Raw genomic sequence first — 22,476 nt, 5'->3', positions numbered from 1 at the left:
GTTTTCTCCAGTGTCTCTCTAAGAGCCTCACTGTATCCCCAATGTTTGCTTCTTTTGAAGAAAAGGACAATTCAGAAGTATTTTTTGTGGTAATCAACATTGTCACAAATGCTGTCGATTGAGTTTAACTTGTATTGAACCCGGAAGATTCCTTTATTTTCAGAATATTCATTTTGCTCTTTGCAATACAATGAATTTGAACAGAAATGAAAAACAAAAAATAAATGAATACAATTATTTCACTTTTTGGGGGAAAAAAATCAGCGTGAACATTCTGCCAGATGTTTCTTTTTGTATTTTGGGGAGGAAGTCACGTAGATTTGGAATGACAAAAGGATGAGAAAATGATGATTTTGGGTGAATTACTCATAAACAGCTGAAAATATAATATGTTTCAATGAAAGGTTCTGCATGTCTCAGTGTTTTGCAGTGATATGGACACATATAAAACATATAAAAACATATAACTTTCCAAAAAACATGTCAAGAACATTTATTTGATAATTATTTTTGAATTAGTCTTCAATGGAATTATTTGAGCAAAAGGAGACAGTCTCACCTCTCGACCCCTGGAGAAAGGTCATTACAGAACAAACTCCGACTGCTTCCTAATAAAAGAGAAATCACATAAACCGTGCAACCACTTTTACTTCTTTCCAAATCAAACAAATCCCTTTTTTAAGTTAAGTGTCTTGCTCAAGGACACAATGGTGGTGGCTGTGGGGATTGAACCAGCAACCTTCTGATTACCAGTTATGTGCTTTAGCCCACTATGCCACCATCACCACAGGTAATATACACAATATCTTACTGAACAGATGTTTCACATCAAAGCTGTTCCTATATTGTGTCTTTTATCCTGATTGGAACGTTGAATTGACCAATCGACAACCCGTTTAATAAGGTTGTGTTACTAACTATATATCTGACCCTAGCCATTGTTAAAATGTTAACGGTTGTGCTGGTACCTATAGATATGCCATTGGACACAGACGAGCAGTGTGGATTGTTCCGGGATGGACTCTGTGACTCCAAGAAGCTGTCGTCCAGCAGGTGGCGGGGTTTCTCTATGGGTAACGTTGCACTTTTACTCTCCACCAAACCAAACTGCCACATCATCCTGAGAGAGAAATAATCAGTGTAACACGTGTCCCGATCAGTGATGATTCATTTATCTGTCCTCACTGAAAGTGACACACGTTTGATGTTTATTGTCAGTGTTGGGTAAGTAACTCAAAAAGTAATCTGCTATAAATGACTTTTTACTTCTTTACATTTACAATCAGATTTCTTGATTGATTACTTCATCTAAAAGGTCATAAAATGATCAGTTACTTAAATTGTAAGTTACTTTCACTGAAAAGTCGATAAAACGCCATTCCATTTGTTACATTAGTTGACGACATCAGTTAACATGAACTAACAATGAACAATACATTTACACTTAATCTTGGTTCAAATTAATTGCAACATATACTAATACTTTAAATTATAATATATGTGCTAACATCAGTTAACAGGGTCAGTGACGTGACGTTAATTTTTTTGTCCACGTCTAATAAATTATTCAAAAATGCAATTCACACAAAACAATTACTTGAATACAAATTAAAAGTATGATTAATATTGTTGTCATGTGACCTTTTTAGACCCGCAAGTATCATTATTTTGTTATATAATTAAATATATATATATATATTTTTTTATAAAAATGCTCATTTTGTTCAGGTCATTTGGTGTAACTGTGAAAAAATTTCTTGATATTCTTGAATTAAAAATTCACGATATTTGTAAAAAATATTTTTCACTTTGAAACATAATATGTTTAAAATATAATAATTTTTTTAAATATATGATTACGTTGCGTAAACTCATTTTTAAAATCATTAAATCACATTTTTTAATTAATTTTTTGTGTAGAAAATGTGTTAAAACAACACGAACTTTACATAAAATAGATTTATAAATTTTTTTTTTTTTTTTTTTTTTTTTATCACCTCGGAACACCTTACTTGTCAATGACCCCTTATAGATGAATTAACATGAACATTTACATTAATACAGTAAAAATATATCAATCATTGTTAGTTCGTGATACCTAATGCATTTACTAATGTTAACAAATACAACCTAATTATAAAGTGCTCCCAAAAAGTGTATTTTTCCACTCAATTAATTCAAAATAATGTCTATATTTCCATCTTTTTCATCATTACGTTTCCCCCTTATAATGAGTCGTTATGGAGTGCGCGCCCTTCGGCTCTCACAGAGACTTAAACAATGTTCATATGAATATAATTCATGTTTTAAACGTATTCTACATTAAAATATTATGTGAAAAACATGTGGAACCCAAGAAGTAACCCGATTAACTTCATGGAAAGCCAGTAACAATAATCTGATTAAAATAATAAACAAATGTGCTACTTTGACCAAAAAGTAATTGGATTACAGTAACGTAATCAGATTACACCCAAAACAGTTTATATACAGCTACAGTGAGATTTCGCTGTGGGCAGGGCTACCCTGCACAATATGTCTTGTCAGTTGTTGCAGCTGGTTAAGTAAACATTTAGCCAAAAAAAAAAATGTATAAAAATGCAACAATATCAAAATGACCTAATAGTTGAGTCTACTGAAAGTTTAAAAAAAAAAAAAAATTTTACACACATCTTCAACGACTTCAGTATCTTAAAATCTAAACACCCAAGCATGTATAATACTCTATGTGAAGAGGAAAAATAACACACGCATTGCCAAGACTGTGGCTCTTCCTGTGGCGAGACGGGGGAGGGGTGGGAATATGGACCCCCACGGTGGCATCAGGGCAGGTGGGCCGTCGATTATACCTCGTTAAGAGAGATACCTCAGATGGACCTGGAAGAAAGATAGAGAGACGACAAAATAATAAAATCCCGATCGTTCTCGGCGTCACAGCCGATGAAAGCTAATGAAAGAAAACACATGTGAGCTCTGTTGACAGAGCTCTGCTTTAGCAATCAGGCCACAGAATAAATGCTATCATTCTCTAGTCCTCTTGAGGGAGACACATTCATCTTTCAGATGATTATTCGGTCCTGTGAGAGGAAAAACGTAGAGAGTACATTGAGCCAGAGATCGTGATTTTGCACACATGTTCTCCTCTGAGTCCACTGTTACTTATTTTTGCTCTAATGCACAACAAAAGTAGCTGTACAAATATAGAGTCATTATTAAGCAAAATGTCAATCACTTTTTCACTTCAATGCAATAATCTTGTTATTTTGATTAGATAATCAAGTGTTCTATATTGAAGCGAGGGCATACAAAGTCAAATGTAACAATATGGATACGTGCCCCGTCAGCACATATGTCCCAGCTTCATATCTTGAGAATCAAAAATAAACCTCATTCCTCATTAAACCTCATCTAGTAAAATAGGCTATAAAAGGTAAATGCTTAAGTCTGTCACAGTATGAAAAGACTAGGTTTTTTTCTAAACTATCGTCCGATTCAGGGCTGATTGGTAATCTGGAATACCGGGCATTTTCCCGGTGGGCCTATGAACTTTGGGGCCAATCAGGGGTGGACCGGCCATCGGGAGAACCGGGACTAAGCTGATATGAGCCGCAACGTAATGCAGAACGGGCCACAAAACACCACCGTGATGTGCCAAATGAGGCAGCGATGTGCAGAAAAGGGCTGCGACACCCTCCCCCCCTAAAAGTGACACCACCACCCCTCCACGGCAGCAACTCTTGGGCTAGTTTCTATGTAAAATCCTAGGCCGATTTCTCTTCCCAGTCAACCCCTTGTCCGATTAATCTGCCTGTTCCCCCACATTAGTTATTGGTTATCGACAAAATCCATTATCGGTTAACTCCTACTTTCCACCAAGTTGGTCACCAGAATCTATTGCATGTATTTGTGGTTAAGATACAGCAAATCCCCACGAGGTGTCAGTGATTGTTTTTATTTCACCTCTAGAGGCCGCTGTAGGCTGCTCTATCAGCATAGATTTTGGCTGTTAACCGGCAGTTCCAGAAAGCATCTATCTGCACAGATTAATCGGTAAGGCCGATATATCGGTCTACTTCTAGTGGAAATACCTCGTTCTGTTGTTGTAGAAAAATCACTGGTTGGGATTTAATTAGTTACTGAATATAAAAGGAAGATTCACGTTTAAGGTACTTCTTCTGACATTGACGTTAAAAGCCTTTATTTTAATTTGGCTTTCCACAAATGGCCATTTAAAATGTTAAAAAAGTCATAACTGGTGCAACAGGGCAAGTTTGCTGAAGACTCCCTGAGTAGGAGCCAAATTACTGTATGGACACATTTTATGGAGTGACTGTAACGCTCAAGCGAACAGTTGGCAGTCTCTTCCTGCATGTTTAACATCAAGGTATGGCTCAAACAAATACCTTGCGGACATGTTTTTAATACGGAAATACCTTAAACACAACAGCGAGATGTTTAGGAAAATGTTCCTTATTAAAGCTTCATTAATAAGTCTGGCTACCGGCTTGTTAAACAAATGCCCCAGAGTCGATGTACTGTTGCGTCTGACAATGTAAAAGTGGATGGATGGTGTGAGACTTTACAGTACTGCCTGATCTCATGAAAATTGTGTTACTATGGTGACAGGTTTGCAATATGACATTACATGGTTAATTATACACATCATGACAGTTCTAAGGTGAAATGTCCAATGTGCACCCAAAACGTTTCACCTCAATCTAACCGCTAGTGTTATAAAAGTAACGGTGAGATGAGAAACCCAATTTGCTCGGACACTTTTGGCTCACGTGTCGGCTTGCGTGCTCTTCAGGACTCTATCTATACCCACTGCGCAGTTTGATCACACTCGAACAAGCTTGCAAAGGTAGGAATGCAAACGTTAAAACAAGTCATGCACAATGGTAAAAGGGTTTTCCATTGAAAACTGGGCAGATTATTGGCTGAAATTTCGTTTGCGGAGATATTATGCAGGCCTCACTGGAAAGGGATACATTTTCATACATTTTTACCCTTTACGACTTTTACCCTTTTTCGTCAGCACCATTTGACGGAGGAGGCAATTAAAGGGCGATCATTTGACTTGTCAACCTGAAAGTAAAGTCTGGTTTGTTTCAAATGGGCCTCGTATTTAAAATGATTTCCCTAATAATCTAATACACAGTTTCCAGAAGCATTTAACATATAAAACTCATGGTTTAAGGGGTTAGTTCACATGAAAATGAAAACTGTTTTTTCTTTCATTATTCAATGAAAAACTCTTCGTCCATGAGGACCCACTTTATATTAGGTGGCCTTAACTACTTAACCATGTACTTAACCATTAGATACAATGCACTTATTATGTACATACATGTTGTTGCAATGTAATTACATTTAAAGTACTTGGATTGAATTACATTTGTAGTTACTCTGTTAATTTTACCCCTAACCGTAACCCAACCCTTACCCCAAAACTCTAACTGCTAACCGCTAATCCTAACCCCACCCATACCTCAACAGCAGAAAATGTGGGCATATTGCAGAACAACATGTAGTAACACAGTAAATACATAATCAAATATATTCAGACATTTTTAAGTATGACTTAAGTGTGCAAATATTTCTCGAGGCCACTCTGTATATTCTCCAGACACTGGTGAGAGAAATCAATTGGATTTGATGTTGGAATTGATCAGCCCCGGGGAGAAAAAAGAAAAAAGAAACTCTCTAGTCTGTCTATGATTCAGTCCTGTCAGTTACAAACACGGTTTTGCCTTGAACAAGACTCTAGTTGGCCGCTTACAACTATTCATAGTTTTCCAGTGATGCATTTGAAAAATACTGTGCATCTGTTCTCTGAGACAGAGCTGTAGGTATGCTAGTGTACTCCCTGTACTTTTCCATTTAAACACATTTATGGGGCGTTCACCATACTTAGCAATCAATAGGTTCCTGCACACATGTTCCACGTTTTGCTGTGTCGTAATCTTGGCCCACAGATTCATGGAGATACTGATGCATACTACTTCATCTCTTTGGCTTACAAAAGCACCGGACGTCTTTGCAAATACATCAAATGGGTTACGTAACATCCAGTCGCACCAGGACTCTAGGAAAGACCGCAGTCCAACCCGATTCTTGTTGTGATGTAACCATGTGGCTGAGGTTGGCTGAGACGTTGCAGCCGCAAGCGTCACCTTCAATAAATGAAAACCAATTAGGAAACGTGTACATTACCAGTCAAAAGTTTGGACAAACCTGCTGAGTCTTTATTGTGACTATTTTCCACATTTTGGAATACTGGTAAAGTCATCAAAACAACACAAACAGAAGTATGATAATTATGTAGTAACCAAAATATGTTAAACAAATCAAAACTATCTGAGCGATTCTTATGAAACCGGTCAAGAAAATGTCATTTGTAACCCAAATCAATAATGACAAATAAATAAGTCCTAAATTAAATTTTGCATAAAGAAAATAAAGATTTTTTGCATTGTGACATCATTTTCAGGACGCAATTCTCATAAGCATTCCAACAGTTTTCAATGATGATTCTCATGATCGGAACAGTATTTTTCCCCTTTATTACATGTTCACGTATAGAGAAAATATATGTAAATATTCTTTTATTTAAAGCATTGAAAATGAAAGGCAGCACCCACAAGAGTACTTCGGTGATGTATAATTGTTTTCTCGGGGAAGTGAGCCTAACTGTCATTAAATTAACATAATTTAATAATATATATAAATTTTCCCTGTTGCACTAATGAGAAATGGGGGTGAAATGTGCATAACTGTAATAAAAAAAGGTAACGGTGTTCAATTAAAATAATATATCTTTTTCACCTTGCGGTAATAACAACATCATAATGACCATCTCTTTTAACGTTGTGGTAATAAGTATTGGGGAGTAAAATATGTGTAACTGTCATCAAAACAATGTCACAAAAAATCTTAAAGGGATAGTTCTCCCAAAAATGAAAATGCAGTCATTGTTTACTCACCCCTGTGCTGTTATAACCCTGTAAGACTTTCTTACTTTTTCTCAACACGAAGGGAGAAATTGTGAATAAATGTTGTGCTCAGTGATGTCATACAATGGCAGTTTATGGTGACCACCTCTTCAAGTTTCAAAAGGACACAACAGTATAATTCAGTAATCGAATAAATTATTCCATGAGACTCATGATTGTTATGAAATCACATGATAAGGTTTAGTTAGAAACAAACCGAAATCTAATGTATTATTTAATGGAAATGTCACTGACCGTTGACCTCCTGTGCACGTTCATGATAGGGCACGAGAGCAACAGTTCACGCAGCCCCCCATGACATTGGGGCGTTTAATGAAAACTCATTTCATTTATCTGAACGCAGGTCCTCCACAGTGATAGTGACATCAGAACACAACACAGCTGCACACAAAACAGAGAACAGAACTTACTAAACATGTCTGAAGAGTTTGTAGTCCAAGAACTGATGCATTTCTATGCCCAGCCTTGTTTTTTTTAACAATGTACTCGGAAATCAAACAGAAACACATAGGCGGCGACAGAGAGCCACAGTCACACAGTGTCCTAACCTAAGTAACTCCACCTGGTGTGAACTGGCTCAAATACGTAAAAAAATATAAATTAAAATAAAAAAATGGCTGAATGCTATAACCATTACAATCGTTTTCAATGATGATTCTCATTATCGTAACAGTATTTTTTCCCATTATGACATGTTCATGTATACAGAAAATATATGTATATTTTGGGTCAGATTTTTTCAAATTTAAAGCATTGAAAATGAAAGGCAGCACCACAAGAGTACTACGGTGATGTATGTATATATATATTTTTTTTATGTTGCAGTAACGAGAACTCGGGGAGGTGGGAAATGCAACTAAGTGTCATTAAATCAATGTCATAATTTAAATAATATATACATTTTTCATGTTGCGGTAATAAAAATAGGGGTAACGTGTATAAATGTCATTCAAAAAAGTTATAATGTTCAATTTAAATAATATAAAGTAGATAAATATATGCATTTCTATGCCCAGCCTTATTTTCTTTTAACAATGTACTCGGAAATCAAACAGAAACATAGAGCAGGTGACAGGCAGCCACAGTCACACAGTGTCCTAGCCTGACGGCAAACAACATGCGATAAAAGGTATATTTTCTATAGTAATCAGAGTTTTTGTCCTAATCAACCATGACGAGCGACCGTACATTCAATCGATCACCTGTTTTCTCTTTTCGGCATCGTGCAGGTAACCCTGTCTGGTGTGAACTGGCACCGGCTGGGCATAGAAACGCATTAATTTGTCGACTTCAAACTCTTCAGACATGTTTAGTATGTTCTGTTCTCTGTTTTGTGTGCAGCTGTGTTGTGTTCTGTTGTCACTATCACTGTGGTGGACCTGTTTTTAGATAAACTAAATGAGTTTTTGCTTGAGTGCCCCAATGTCGCGAGCGGGGGCTGCATGAACTGTTGCTCTCGTGCCCAATAATGAACATGCACAGGAGATTAAAGGTCAGTCAACAGTTTCACTAAATAATACATTCGATTTTGGTTATCGTATGCTTTCATAACAATTAGAGTCTCATGAAATTATTTATTAGACTTCTGAATGATACTTTTGTGTCCTTTTGAATCATGAAGAGGTGGTCACCATAAACTGCCATTGTATGACATCACTGAGCACAACATTATTTCACAATTTCTCCCTTCGTGTTAAGAAAAAGAAAGAAAGTCATATAGGGTTATTACAACACAGGGGTGAGTAAACAATGACTGAATTTTCATTTTTGGGTGAAATAATCCTTTAATGACTCTAAAACTAGGCTTCATTTTTTTTATTTACAAATTATACTTCCTTATTTAAAAATATAAAAGGTTTGGATCAACATGATGTTGAGTAAATGTTACAATTTTTACTTGTGGATGAACTATTCCTTTAAGATCACGAGAAACATACTTAAATTCAGTCTAGTGTGTCCAAACTTTTGAAAAATATTTAATATATTCGAAATAATGTTGTTATTCGAGAAGAAAGTGAAAAGGGGACACTCTGGAAAGAATGACTACTAATACACCAAATGGTACCAATATCCAAAACCATCGTGTTATATCACATTTAGTCAGATCATCTGGTGATGATACTCAGATGGACATTGTGTTTCATGAGGGAAAAATGTCTAGTTCACATAATGTCTTTATTTAATAATCCAAATGTTTTGTTTTTGTAGACTTGGGACTGTGTTTACTGCAAAGGATGGCAATTAAATCTGGAAAGTGTGGATAAAAAAGGGGAAAACGTTGCAGACGTTCACCTCTGGCCTTGGAACGAGAATACAATGTGTTACTGGCGAGAGAGGCCGAATGCTTACGGATTGCCATGGTAACCCAACAAACAACTTCTAAACTGCAATGTTACTCTTTATAGCATTAATCGGTTTTAGTTGGTTAATTGGTTATAATGCTCTGGAGCATGGTTACAAATGATGGTATACTTACATTATAAGTGGAAAAGCTTGGCTTGCTTGCCATATCGCGTGACTAGACTTCTCTGGAACAGTAAGGCTGCGTTTTACAATGTGTGTACGTTATTGAACATACAGTGTTTACAATGTACAACCCCATGCGGTTCAAAGAGAAACAGGAATCCACACCCACATGTTCATTATGTGGCTAATATTGTGAGCCACTGAAACTGGTGTCAGGCCTTTTGAAGTTTCAGTTTAGAACCTTAAAGTGACAGTAACATTTTTAGCATTTCTTATAAAAATGTATGTAAACTCAATGTTATCACTGTGATAGCTCATATCATTATTATATATACCATTTTATGGTATAATATTAATTAATATTATATTATATTATAATATTATATTAATAATATCAATAAATATAAATGTTTTCATACTTTTTTCAGGACAGGTTTTGTTCAGTTCTATTGCTTGTTCTGCACCCGATCAGCCTGAATGTAGCCCACCATATTTGAAAGCTTATTTGTTTGTGATTGTGGTGGTGAGGTTGTGGTTGAGCGTTCATCTGGGGAGAGGGAGAGCAGTAAGGCTTCACCCCTAGGTGATTATTATGGTTAACAGCTGTTTCTTGTTGCAGCAATGCTGGAAGAGCGATAAAAGAGGGGTCGACGCCACAGGAAGGAGAGAGAGATACACAGCAGAGCAATGCATTTGTGTGCAAAGTGTGACTGCTGAAAACGGCCACAGCCCAGAGCAACACTGGCAGCACTTTCACTCCCCTTCTATCTCTAGTCCCCACCCACCCCCTTTTCCCTGGAAACGGGGGACGTTTACCCCAAAACCAGCTCCACGGTCACGGGGGTTCATCCAGGCTTTGTTTCCCCTGTCTGTTCTTGCTCTTCCCCACAGGTTGGTGAATCCGCTGCCAAGGGTGCGGGTGTAGTGTCTGGGCCAGTTTGCTGGAGTTGTGGGGAGCCAGGGCACTTCCAGGACCAATGCCCCATGATGGAAATTGGAATGTTGGTCCGGGTCCCCGACACCCCTGACTGAGCTGGAACGTACCGTATACCTTTGAGCATCAAGGGAAGTACATATCAAGCCTTGGTGGATACCAGCTGCAATGAGGCTTTGGGCATTGGGCAGAGGGGTGAAGGTGAGGTGTGTGCACATGGATATTCAAAGTTACCCTGTAGTGAGAGTCAATATAAAATTTCGGGACAAAAACATATTGTTGGTTAATTTCCATCTCACCCATCCACTAATTTTGGGAACGAGTTGGCAAGCATTTACTACTTTATTGAGGGGAATGTGTGTGGATTAAAGCGTATCGGTGTGTGGCATCTGAAATGCTGGCTGGGGAAGCGGAGCCAGTGCCGTCAACAGCTGCCCCATGCCAGGATGACGTAAGGGAGGGGGAGGTCTCGGCTTCCCCAGCCTTTCGAGGAATCCTTGCTGGGGATTTTCCTCTGGAGCAGTCGCGAGACGAGACCCTTAGGCATGCTTTTGATCAAGTGAAAGTGATTTATGGTCAGTGCCTCCAGCCAGATGTTGTACTCACATATCCGCATTTTTCAATTATTAGGAATTTTGGAAGGTTGTATCGAGTGATGGAGGATGCTCAGACAAAAGAGGATACAACCCAAATGTTGATACTGAAAAGCATTCGGAAAAATGCTATTCCAGACTGCTCATCATAATCCGATGGCTGGTCACAGGGCAAAAAAAAACACTAAACCGTCTAATGGCCCATTTTTATTGGCCAGGCATTCACAGGGATCCGCAGGTGGTGTGCAGCAGGCTGTGAATGTCAGCTGGTGAATCCACCAACCGGCCCAATAGTGCCACTGTGCCCACTTCCATTGATCAAGGTCCCCTTCGAAAGAATTGGTATAGACCTCGTTGGGCCATTAGAAAGGACTGCACTGGGGCATCACTTTGTGTTAGTTCTGGTGGATTATGCAACGCGATACCCGGAAGCAGCACCTTTGTGCACATAGTGTTGTGGAGGCACTCTTCAAAATTATCTCCCATGTGGGAATTCCAAAGAAATCCTCAGGGATCAGGGCACTGTTTTCATATCACGCACACTATGCAAACTGTATGAATTAATGGATATTAAATCGATTTGCACCAGTTTTTAATAACACTCAAACAGATGAGTTGGCGGAATGATTCAATAAAACCCTGAAGAATATGATTCGTAAGTTCGTGACAGGGATACTAGGAATTGGGATAAGTGGCCAAAAGAGTCCCCAAGCCTTCACAGGGTTTTCCCCGTTCAAGCTGCTGTATGGTCGACGGCCGAGCAGTGTGCGGGACGTCATGCAGGAAGCTTGGGAGGAGGGACCTTCAAAGAGCAAAAACTAAATTCAGTACGTTCTTGAGCACAAGAAAAAAGTGATACAAGAAGAACTGGATGCTACGCTCGAGATGGGAGTAATAGAGGAATCCCACAGTGAATGGTCCAGCCCTGTAGTGCTGGTTCCCAAGAGCGACGGGTCGGTCCTTTTCTGTGTGGATTATTGGAAAGTTAACGGAGTGTCTTAGATGCATACCCAATGCCACGTATTGATGAACTGCTCGATTGGTTAGGCACAGCTCGTTTTTATTCGACACTGGATTTGACAAAGGGCTATTGGCAGATCCCCTTAATCCCAATATCCTGTGAGAAATTGGCCTTCTCCACACCATTCGGTGTACACCAATTCGTGACACTTCCGTTCAGTTTGTTTTGGGCTCCGGCTGATTTCCAGCGGCTTATGGACAGAGTCCTAAGGCCGCATGGTGCTTACGACACTGCCTATTTAGTCGTTGAGGTGAGCGGGGCTCACGGCAAACCCAAAGAAGTGCGCAATTGGGTGGGTGGATGTACGGTACCTGTACTTCCACTTGGGCCAGTTAATTGAGGAGGTAAGACAGTTCCTGGGGCTGGCTGGCTATTATCGTAGGTTTGTACCTAATTATTCAGCCGTCACCAGCTCGCTGACTTATCTTACTAAAAAACAGCACCAGATCTGGTACAGTGGACAGAACAGTGTCAACAGGCGTTTATGTGGGTGAAAGCTGTACTTTGTGGCGGGCCGCTTGTACATAAACCTGACTTCTCTCTCCGTTTTATTTTACAGATGGATCCATCGGACCACGGGTTGGGGCATCAGTGGGAGTTTATGGCAGAAACCTACACCATTCAAATCAAAGGGTAAAAAAAATTAATGTTCATTGGATGTGAGCCTGGAAGCCTCGTTTCTCGACTGTATATGATGATTGGTCGAGCCATAATTGAAACAGTGATGTACATGATTGACAACCATATGAAGGGGTGTTTGGCGGCTCGGAGATATGTGCCTAGTTATTTGCAAATTGCAATATGACGTAGGACACTTTTTAGATTTCAGCTATCATAATCGGATATTTTACCTATTTTGTTGCAAAAAAAATATATATTTTTTTTTGAGCCAAGTTAATTTTCCGTTAAGAAATCTTACTCTTTGAGAAGCAGTTTGAGCAGCATTAGGTAGCAACATTGCAAACACTAAAAACAAAAGTCTGTGCTTCCCCACTTTTGTTAAACACCAGCCACCACTGGGGCAAAGGTAATAGTGCTGGTCTTAAACACTAGTTAGTAACAGAACCCAGACAGTAAAGCCCTGGGAGGCAGTTCAATCTCCCATTCAAAGCATTGCTCAGTGACTACAGTTCATCACGGTTTTCTGATGCCAAAACGGAGTCCGGTGTGCTGAATGATCGCTGCCTCCTGCTGGTGGTGAGATGTGTAGATTTGATCTGTTGAAACATTACTCAACGTTTTTCAGCCCATGTTAGGACCCACTCCAGTTCCCTTTGAGTCAAAGAGGACAGGCCCCCCTGAGCCCCCAGGGGCCCTTGAATAACTCAACCACTAGGGGCTGGTGACCTCATGATGTCACCCAGTGAGCATTCAGATGGGACAAAATGAAATGCTCAGGCAAAATAAATAAATGAATAAAAATAGTATACTCAAAAAAGGATTTTTGCTGCTTGCTCAACTTAATCAAGAACTTGATTTCACTGTGTTCTATCAATTAAAATTTGTAAAATGGACTGAATCCAGCCAGGTCTCCTAAGCAACAAGTTGGCCCGGTTGCCAGGGAGGGTGGAGTCACGTTGGGGTTACCTCCTTTTGATCACTATAATAAGGTTCTTGCTCTCAGTGGGGCATGAGGTGTGTTGTGCGTAAATGCTGCGGAGAATAGCGTGAAGCCTCCACACGCGCTCAGTCTCCGTGGAAACGCGCTCAACAAGCCACTTGATAAGATGCTCGGATTGACGGTCTCAGACACGGAGGCAACAGAGATTCGTCCTCCGCCACCCGGATTGAGGCGAATCACTACGCCACCACGAGGACCTAGAGCACATTGGGAATCGAGCATGCCAAATTGGGGAGAAAATGTTAAATGGAAGTTTACTTAATCCATCTTGAGTTGGGACTACAGGAATACTTTTTGTGGGGTTAATGTAGCACTGAAGAAACTGGGGATTTCCATTTCCCAAACTGCTTTGCATGGGACTGGATAGGGAGAGTAAACGTTAAAATGAAGTGTTATTTTATGTGTTTTTGTGCAATATGAATATAAAGGAGGATATTTGTTAGTGTTTAATGTTTTATGTTGGAGTTTTAGGAGTTACCATTATGAGGAAGAGTGGAGCTTGAGGTAACGATGAGGACAGGTAGATGTCGCACATGAAATTGAATGCTTGCTTCATTGAGCAATTGCTCTGTTGTTCACATTGTTCCTAACCTCTGTAGGTACTTCCAACCAGCATGTATTTAGCATGCTAACATTCACTTTCACTAGTAGGGCTGGGTGATATGCAAAAATATATATATATATAAAGTTTCACAATATTTTAGAGAAAAAAATTGCAATTTCCGATTACATCGTCAACCCCCCTTGCTGAGGGTCGGTAAATATTTTTGCTTTATTGATTTTGCTTTAAGAAATTTATTAATTTATTCAAACACAAAAAACTTTAACAATATTTCAAAATTCAAATTGCACTTTAATATAAATGAAAAAGCAATTAAAATATTGTAGTGATCAAAATTTTGTATAACGACCTTCCCAAATCCAAATATTTACCATCTGCAACGGTCCCATTTGCCATTACACAAGTAAACATCTACAACAACAGGGGGGAAATTACTAATGGCCTACAAATTAAGAACTAAAGACAATTATAAATGTAATGATAATAATACAAATAAGAAGTATTATAATAATTATAATACTTGAAATTTAACATATTACAGTTTCATATTAGCTATAAGCCTAATAAATGTCAAAATTTGCATTTGTATTGCGTTTTGTTAATACAGTTAATGCTGCCTAAAGAAAAGAAAATTGAACAAAATTTGAGGTTCAAGGTGAACGTGGTCTTGTATTATTTTATGAGTTTCTTTAAAACAAAGATATATATGAGCGAACCATCAGAGTTGCGTTCACAATGTGCAAGCATGAACTGCTCCGGAAAAATCGTGTGGGTCTTTTGCAGCTTTCCCAGACGAATGAAACAGAAATGAAAGAGTGATAACTCTTTACATAGACGTTGTTCACCGAGACGCTGCACGCTTCTCAACAAACAGCGAATCAGACACGGGCATTGACAGCTTTTCTTGTGTCTGTTCTTCAAAATGATATGTGATAATGTGTGTTTCTTCAAGCGCGTGTCTTTGTGTTTAACAGCATTTCTATCGGGAAGACACAAAGGCTTGAGTGAAGTTTAAGATGCCATTTATTTGATAAATGTAAAACAAAGTAATGTCTCTCTTTGGCGTATGCCCCGTCCGGCGGTCCGAGGGAGTTCTCCCCGGAACCGCCACGTCCTGCTGGAGATAGTAGGCAGGGGCGAGGAGCCTACCCCCGTGTGGGACGGGGCTCAACTGTGGTGGTGGGGTGGTGGAGGTTGCCTGTGTTAGCACACTTAAACAGCAATGTGATAGATTGTGAGCGGACTTATAAAGCAATGGCTAACATGCGATTGGCTAGGAATTACCCAGCTAATGGTGTGATGATGAACAGCTGCTAGTCTTCCCGCTAGAACTACACTGCGCTTCCATTTCTTGTTACGTGTTACTCCGGGTTGCCCACCACTGTTGCAAAATCACCGGCATATGAAATAGCCATATTTGGATAAGGAGCTTGCGAATAAGGAGCTGGATTAAGCCTTGTCACGTTTGGAGGGTGGCGGGTGCCAATTTCACACCCTGTGTAATATAGTTGGCGACTTACAAGCTCCATGGTTTTGCCATTTACCGATATTGACGATCACTGTCTGTCAAGAAGAAGTCAATATCCATTACAAAGTCCTATTGCCCAGCCCTACTATTGCATAAAGAAAAAAAAATATTTATTTCAGTCAAATTGACATATTTATTTTGTTGGGTTTCCTCAGTTCAAATAAGTTCTTTCTGCACAAAGTGTTGTGTTGAGATTGCATAGTCATTTAGTTTAGAAACCTTTTTTCAAACACGTGGAACAACCATCCACGAGTTCAGGCAAAGAGCTGGTTTTTTTATGTGTGTTGAATGTCTTCTGTCAGATACATTCCACATAACAAATTTTCAACCATACTATGGTAAATGGTCTGCACTTATATAGCACCTTTTTAACCTTAGCGGTATTCAAATCGTTTTACACTGCGTCTCATTCCCCCACTCACACACACCAATGACGGCAGAGCTGCCATGCAAGGTGCTAGCCTGCCATTGGGAGCAACTTGGGGTTCAATGTCTTGCCCAAGGACACTTCGGCATGTGGACTCGTGTGGGCCGGGAATCGAACCGCCAACCCTGCGATCAGTGGCCGACCCACTCTACCACCTGAGCCACAGCCGCCCACTATGCATAAAGATCTCCCAAGAACTCATATCTACATGCTAAATACTCTTTCCAAAGGGGTTAAAACCTGACAAATCAGACTTTGCCCAGTCCTAAAATAACTTTTATTGAAATAAAGCTGCAAAGACAGCTCATTCTGAACTTCTGCTACTTATTGACGTCAGAAATTTTTGAGGACACTAAGAATTTTGGCCCACCCTTTCACAGTAAGTAATAAAGGGGAAGTAGGAAAGATGGTATTATTCCTAAACACTAGAAGAGCTTATAACAAGAGTAAAAGGTGGTAGTCGGTCCAACTGTTTTGCTGTTTCGGTCTGTGTGTAGCACCTACAACTTAGCAAATCCATGTGAAACAAGTCAACATTAGAAAAGTTTTTTGTTTTTAAAACTGTCACACTGTAATGCAGACCTGGCAAAGACACAATGTGTGTGATACGACCAGTTGCAATAACAAAACAATACAGACATCACAACTGATTATACGCGAATAAATGCACAAATGTACAGACCTGCGAGATCTTCTTTGGAAGTGGCCATGCGTGGAGAACTGTTTCCTGGTTCAATCTTCAGAGACAGTCTGAAACAGAAAAAACAAGCAAGCGTTCCACCAAAAACATCCACAAGTTTCATGATCCTTTAGGCTGGTATATTCAAGATTTCTAAAGCTACTGTTTGGCCAGCAGCACAGTCTTTGAGGATGAATTTAGTTGAATAGCATATCCCTTATAAAGAAAATATGACTTCTAGATGACATAAGGATATTATTTTGACCGTATTTTTATTACATTTAGAACGGACCACAAAACAGCGCCACGATATGTAGAAAAGGACAGCAAACACCCCCCACCCCCCGCTCAACTTTTGTGCCAGTTGCTATGTAAAATTCCGGGCCAATTTCTCTTCCCAGTCCAGCCCTGTATGAAGCCACAAGAAAAACAATTGTTAGTGAGGCTAATCGGGAAAAAATGACTTCAGTTCGCTACGGAGTATAAAGATTGGACTGTGGAGCGATGGAAAAAGGTCATGTAGTCTGATGAGTCAAGATTTACCGCGCATGAAGCGATGCACCCATCATGCACAGTGCCCACTGTACAAGCCTCTGGAGGCAGTGTTATGATCTGGGGTTGCTTCAGTTGGTCACGTCGAGAATCAACATTGTTATACAGCATAAAATGAAGTCAGCTGACTCCCTGAATGACCAAGTTATCCCATCAATGGATTTTTTCTTCCCTGATGGCACGGGCATATTCCAGGACGACAATGCCAAGATTCATCAGGCTCAAATAGTGAAAGAGTGGTTCAGGGAGCATGAGGAATCATTTTCACACATGAATTGGCCACAACAGAATGGTGAGAGCCACCACCTGACCTAAACCTCATTGAAAGTCTTTGGTATGTGCTGAGGAAGACTTTCGCAAAAACGGCTTGTTCAGAAATGGTCACGGTTGCAATGACCACCAACATTACATTTCAATGCTTATTCCGAAACGTCAATATGAACCTTACGTAATTCAGTTTCAAGTTTAGCTTTACTAGTCATGCCCTTGACCTAGAGGAGACATTGAGAAACTAAAAATAATCTTTAAGTCCTATTACATTACACATTTAATAGGGGACCAGAGGAGAATCGCTGTTAACAACCCAATAAATTGAACAGCAATCGTTTATTTCCAGACCAGCAACTATGATTCATTTGGACCACACGAAAAAAAGACCAGCCATACATTTTATGGTATTTTGGCTAAATGTAATTTAAGCCTTAAAAATAAACATTAAAATATAGATGTTTATATTTTGTGAGAGATCTCAAATCTCTTTGATATTCTGGTGTCTGGTTAATCTTTTAAGTAAATCTATAGGATTTTTTCCCCACCCAATTAATTGTTTTCTTTTGTTTTACACATCATAGGCTGAATTTCTCTATTAAAGATGCTAAAAAGAGCATTGAAGCAACATTTATGACCAAACAAGACATCAATTACTTACTACTAATGTTTTTGGATGGCTTTGACCACCCAAACACATCTGCAAAAATGAGAGTGCTGCAAATCTCTGTTCAGGAGATTGAAACCAAATGAACACCATGGGCACACTAAAGAACTCAAAGCTAAAAACACAATAGAGATTACATAGACCAATGTTCCAACGGCCAAAATAAACCGAACACCCCCCAGCAATTTAACAACATAAAAATTGTGTTTTGGGCTTTTGCCTGGTGCAAAAGCAGATCAGATTCTTTCAGGGTAAGATGCTGTTTTTAGGAAGTTAATATATTCTGAGTCAGATAAGTGGTGGGTGTGGATTATTCCCTGGAGGCTAGTTAATGGCAGCAATCAATCATTGTGAGGTAATTTGCATGTCAACTACTTAAGCGCCTCCACCGACCCCAAACGCTAAAAGCATTTTAAAGTCACGAAAACAAAAATATTTACAGATGAGATTGGAATAACTTAACACTTCAGGGGTTGAGAGTTCAAGACAAAGCTAACAAGGCAACACTTTTAGCGATGGTAGGTAGGCACAGACCTGATGTAAAACCACTCTCAATGGTCAACAGCAAAACTATGCAGCCTTGTAACATACCATGTGACCATATTTTAAGGCAGAATTTCATGTATTCTTTGTGGATAAGCCAATGTCAGAATACAGTAGGTATCCAACCAGAATGACCCTTACTATAGACCGATCAGTGACAACATTAAAACCACCTGCTTAATATCATGTAGGTCCCCCTCGTGCCACCATAACAGCTCTGACCCAACAAGGCATGGACTCCACAAGACCTCTGAAGTTGTCCTGTGGTATCTGGCACAGAGACGTTAGCAGCAGATCCTTTAAGTCCCTGAAGTTGCGAGGTGGGGCCTCCATGGATTGGACTTGTTGGTCCAGCACATCCCACATATGGTCAATCGGATTGAGACCTGGGGAATTCGGAGGCCAAGTCAACACCTTGAACTCTTTGACATGTTCCTCAGACCATTCCTGAACCATTTTTGCAGTGTGGCAGGGCGCATTTTCCTGCTGAAGAGGCCCTGCCATCAGGGACTACCGTTGCCATGAAGGGGTGTACGTGGTCTGCAACAATCTTTAGGTAGGTGGTACGTGTCAAAATAACATCCACATGAATGCCAGGACCCAAGGTATCCCAGCAGAACATTGCCCAGAGCCTCACACTGCCTCCGCCGTCCTGCCTTCTTCCCACAATGCATCCTGCTGCCATCTCTTCCCCAGGTAAATGATGCACACACACCCGGCCGTCCACATGATCTAAAGGAAAACATGATTCATCAGACTAGGCCACCTTCTTCCATTGCTCCATGGTCCAGTTCTGATGCTCACGTGCCCATTGTAGGGATTTTCGGCGGTGGACAGGGGTCAGCATGGGCACTCTGACCGGTCTGCGACTACGCAACCCCATATGCAGCAAGCTTATGACTCTTTTCTATCAAGGCCAGCATTACGTTTTTTTCAGCAATTTGTGATATATAGTATCTTTTCTATGGGATCGGACCAGATGGGCAGCCTTAGCTCCCAACGCGCATCAATGAGCCTAGGGTGCCAATGACCCTGTCGCCGGCTGACCTTCCTTGGACCACTTATGCTAGGTACTAAACACTGCATACTGGGAACACCCCACAAGGCCTGCCATTTTGGAGAAGCTCTGTCGTCTAGCCAATTTGGTCCTTGTCAAATTCACTCAGATCCTTACACTTGCCCAATTTTCCCTGCTTCTAACACATGAAATTGTTCAGACCTAAACAAATAAAATGAATACTGTATGTCCTTACCACAACAAATCCAATCATGCATCACATATACTTTTACTTTAACAGGTTGGGGCACACATTCAACAAGGCCTTAACACTGCTTTTCAGCAAAACAGGGTATCTTTAAGTTTAAAATACTCAAGACATTTCCCCATATATTACATTAAAACTGGTTTATGTACCAATATATCAATACATACGAATTAGAGGTCAACCGATATTGGCTTGTGCTGATAAAATAATAATTCAAAAGTAGTTTAAATTATTCGAAATGCAATAACGTTTTTATCTGCCAATAGTTTGTAAAATTGTTAGCCTATATGAAATACATGGAAGTCTTTCCAAATGTAATGAAATCCCAGAAGCAATAGTGCATTTAACTATAAACTAGCCCTGGGATACTTATTTTGAAATGTCTGCACTTCATCTTTCCAGGATACTATGCAAAAAGAAACAACTGATATGATTGAAGACGCTACAGCTTTGCTATTTTGGATATTGCTAAAAAAACATTTATTGCCCAAGTGATGATCTTCAGTGAGGTTACACACAGACCTTACAGTATGTGTAGACATTTTCATAGACCTGTTGACACTGATATGCAAAAGACCTTGAGCAGTCCCATTTATTTCATGTTTGTAACCCATCTAGAAGACTGGCAAGAGATACAGAAGTGAGATCGGCTCTGGCGTTACGGGGCGCTGGAGTTTGTCGGAGCAGGATACAGTTAGTAGGATGATGTCAGTGCTGGAGGAACTTCAATAGCCCACCCTACGGTTTTTCCGTACTTCAGTGGCCATGCGAGGTCTCAACAGGGTCACAACCATGATGGGTTCACAGGCAGAACGTCACCATGGAGACCACATGAGAACTGCAGACATTCAGCCAGATCGCCAGCCCTCGATTCGTCTTGAAGATTTAGAGCTCAGCTCACGCCCGCTACAAAACAGACCTGAGCGGCTGCAATAGACACCCTGGAGATTCCAGACAAGGGCAAATAAGGCTTATTCCAGATGTTCAGATGTTTCTCTGTTGTATAAACAGACAAGGAAAGGTTCAACCGTGTCCTAACCAGGCGTGATGCAACAAATCGACAAAATATATCAAAATAATCGTACACTGTTTCCCTTGATGTTGTGGTGTGATTATTAATGTCGATTAGTTGAAGGTATATTAAATTACTCATCATATCCTTTTTGTAGGCTACACATTTAAACAACAGGCAGAAATGTTTTACTATTGCATAATAGACTACTAAATAATATGATATAATATACATTTAATACAAATATGAGTTCCAAAAACAACAGTGTAAATATAAAATTGACCAAAACTAAAGTTGACCAAAAAAAAAAGACATATTTTAAGTATTTTGAAACATTTGGATATTTAAAACATTATTTCTCATGTCATTCATATAGTTTTAAAACCTTAAAAGGAAATAATATATCCCTATTTTATTATTTGATTTATATATTTAAAGTCAAATATGCCACTGTATTAAAAAACTAAATGTAAATGGAAACCGTATATGGAAACGAGGTCCCCCTCGTGTCACCAAAATAGAATAGCATTCAGAGATAATATTCTTCTCACCACAAATGTACAGAGTGGTTATCTGAGTTACCATAGACTTTATCAGTTCAAACCATTCTGGCCATGTTGACCTCTCTCATCAAGAAGGTGTTACCATCCACAGGACGGCCGCTCACTGGATGTTTTTTGTTTTTGGCACCATTCGGAGTAAATTCTAGAGACTGTTGAAAATCCCAGGAGATCAGCAGTTACAGAAATACTCAAACCAGCCCATCTGGTTCCCCCCGCCTCCTTTCCCGAATCCCGTTACACTGGTGCCGAAACCAGGGACTGGAGGAGGACGCGCCGCCAGAGAGCCCTTGCCGCTGTCGGGGGAATCCCGATGCCGTGGAGTAATGTGGTGGTGCTGGATTGGTTCACCCAAGGGCGGAGGAGCCTGCTGCCATACGCCAGGAGACGAAGGAACCGCTGTCATCCGCCAGGGTGTGGGGGAGCTCGCTGCCATCCGCCAGGAAGTGGAGAAGCCACTGCCGGTCGCTAGAGGGTGGAGGAGCCACTACCGTCCACCAGGCTGGCATCCGCCGGGAGGTGGAGCAGCCACATACATCTGCCGGGAAGCAGGGGAGCTCGATCGAGGTTCAGTCCTTCAATTTAAGTACTCAAGAGGCAGCTCTATTTTAGCGCTGATTGCACCTGCTTAAACTAGATTGCAGTTGGCTGGTGAATAAGACAGATTTTTGTGCTGAAATACCATGAAAAGTGACACAAAGTGAATTCAAATGTCTTTTTTAGAGGAAAACATTAACCTTTTTTCAATGCTAATTACGCAACG

General features: G+C 39.9%; 1 protein-coding gene across 2 annotated transcripts in view; it reads right to left on the bottom strand.

The window, feature by feature from the left end:
• LOC127631821 (ras-specific guanine nucleotide-releasing factor RalGPS1-like) overlaps positions 1–22,476 on the bottom strand; it is a 160,019-nt gene that overhangs the window by 11,322 nt on the left and 126,221 nt on the right. For both annotated transcript variants that reach the window (XM_052110185.1, XM_052110193.1), the window contains exons 10-13: positions 16,851–16,918; positions 2,751–2,877; positions 969–1,120; positions 560–608 (exon numbers count right to left, since the gene is read on the bottom strand). In XM_052110185.1, the coding sequence (XP_051966145.1) occupies positions 560–608; positions 969–1,120; positions 2,751–2,877; positions 16,851–16,918 (396 nt within the window). The remainder of the gene's footprint in view (positions 1–559; positions 609–968; positions 1,121–2,750; positions 2,878–16,850; positions 16,919–22,476) is intronic.

The sequence above is a fragment of the Xyrauchen texanus genome, chromosome 3 (genome assembly GCF_025860055.1).
Source record: "Xyrauchen texanus isolate HMW12.3.18 chromosome 3, RBS_HiC_50CHRs, whole genome shotgun sequence".
Classification (NCBI taxonomy): domain Eukaryota; kingdom Metazoa; phylum Chordata; class Actinopteri; order Cypriniformes; family Catostomidae; genus Xyrauchen; species Xyrauchen texanus.
Note: the sequence above shows the minus strand (reverse complement) of the source record. Positions and strands in the feature narration are given on the sequence as shown.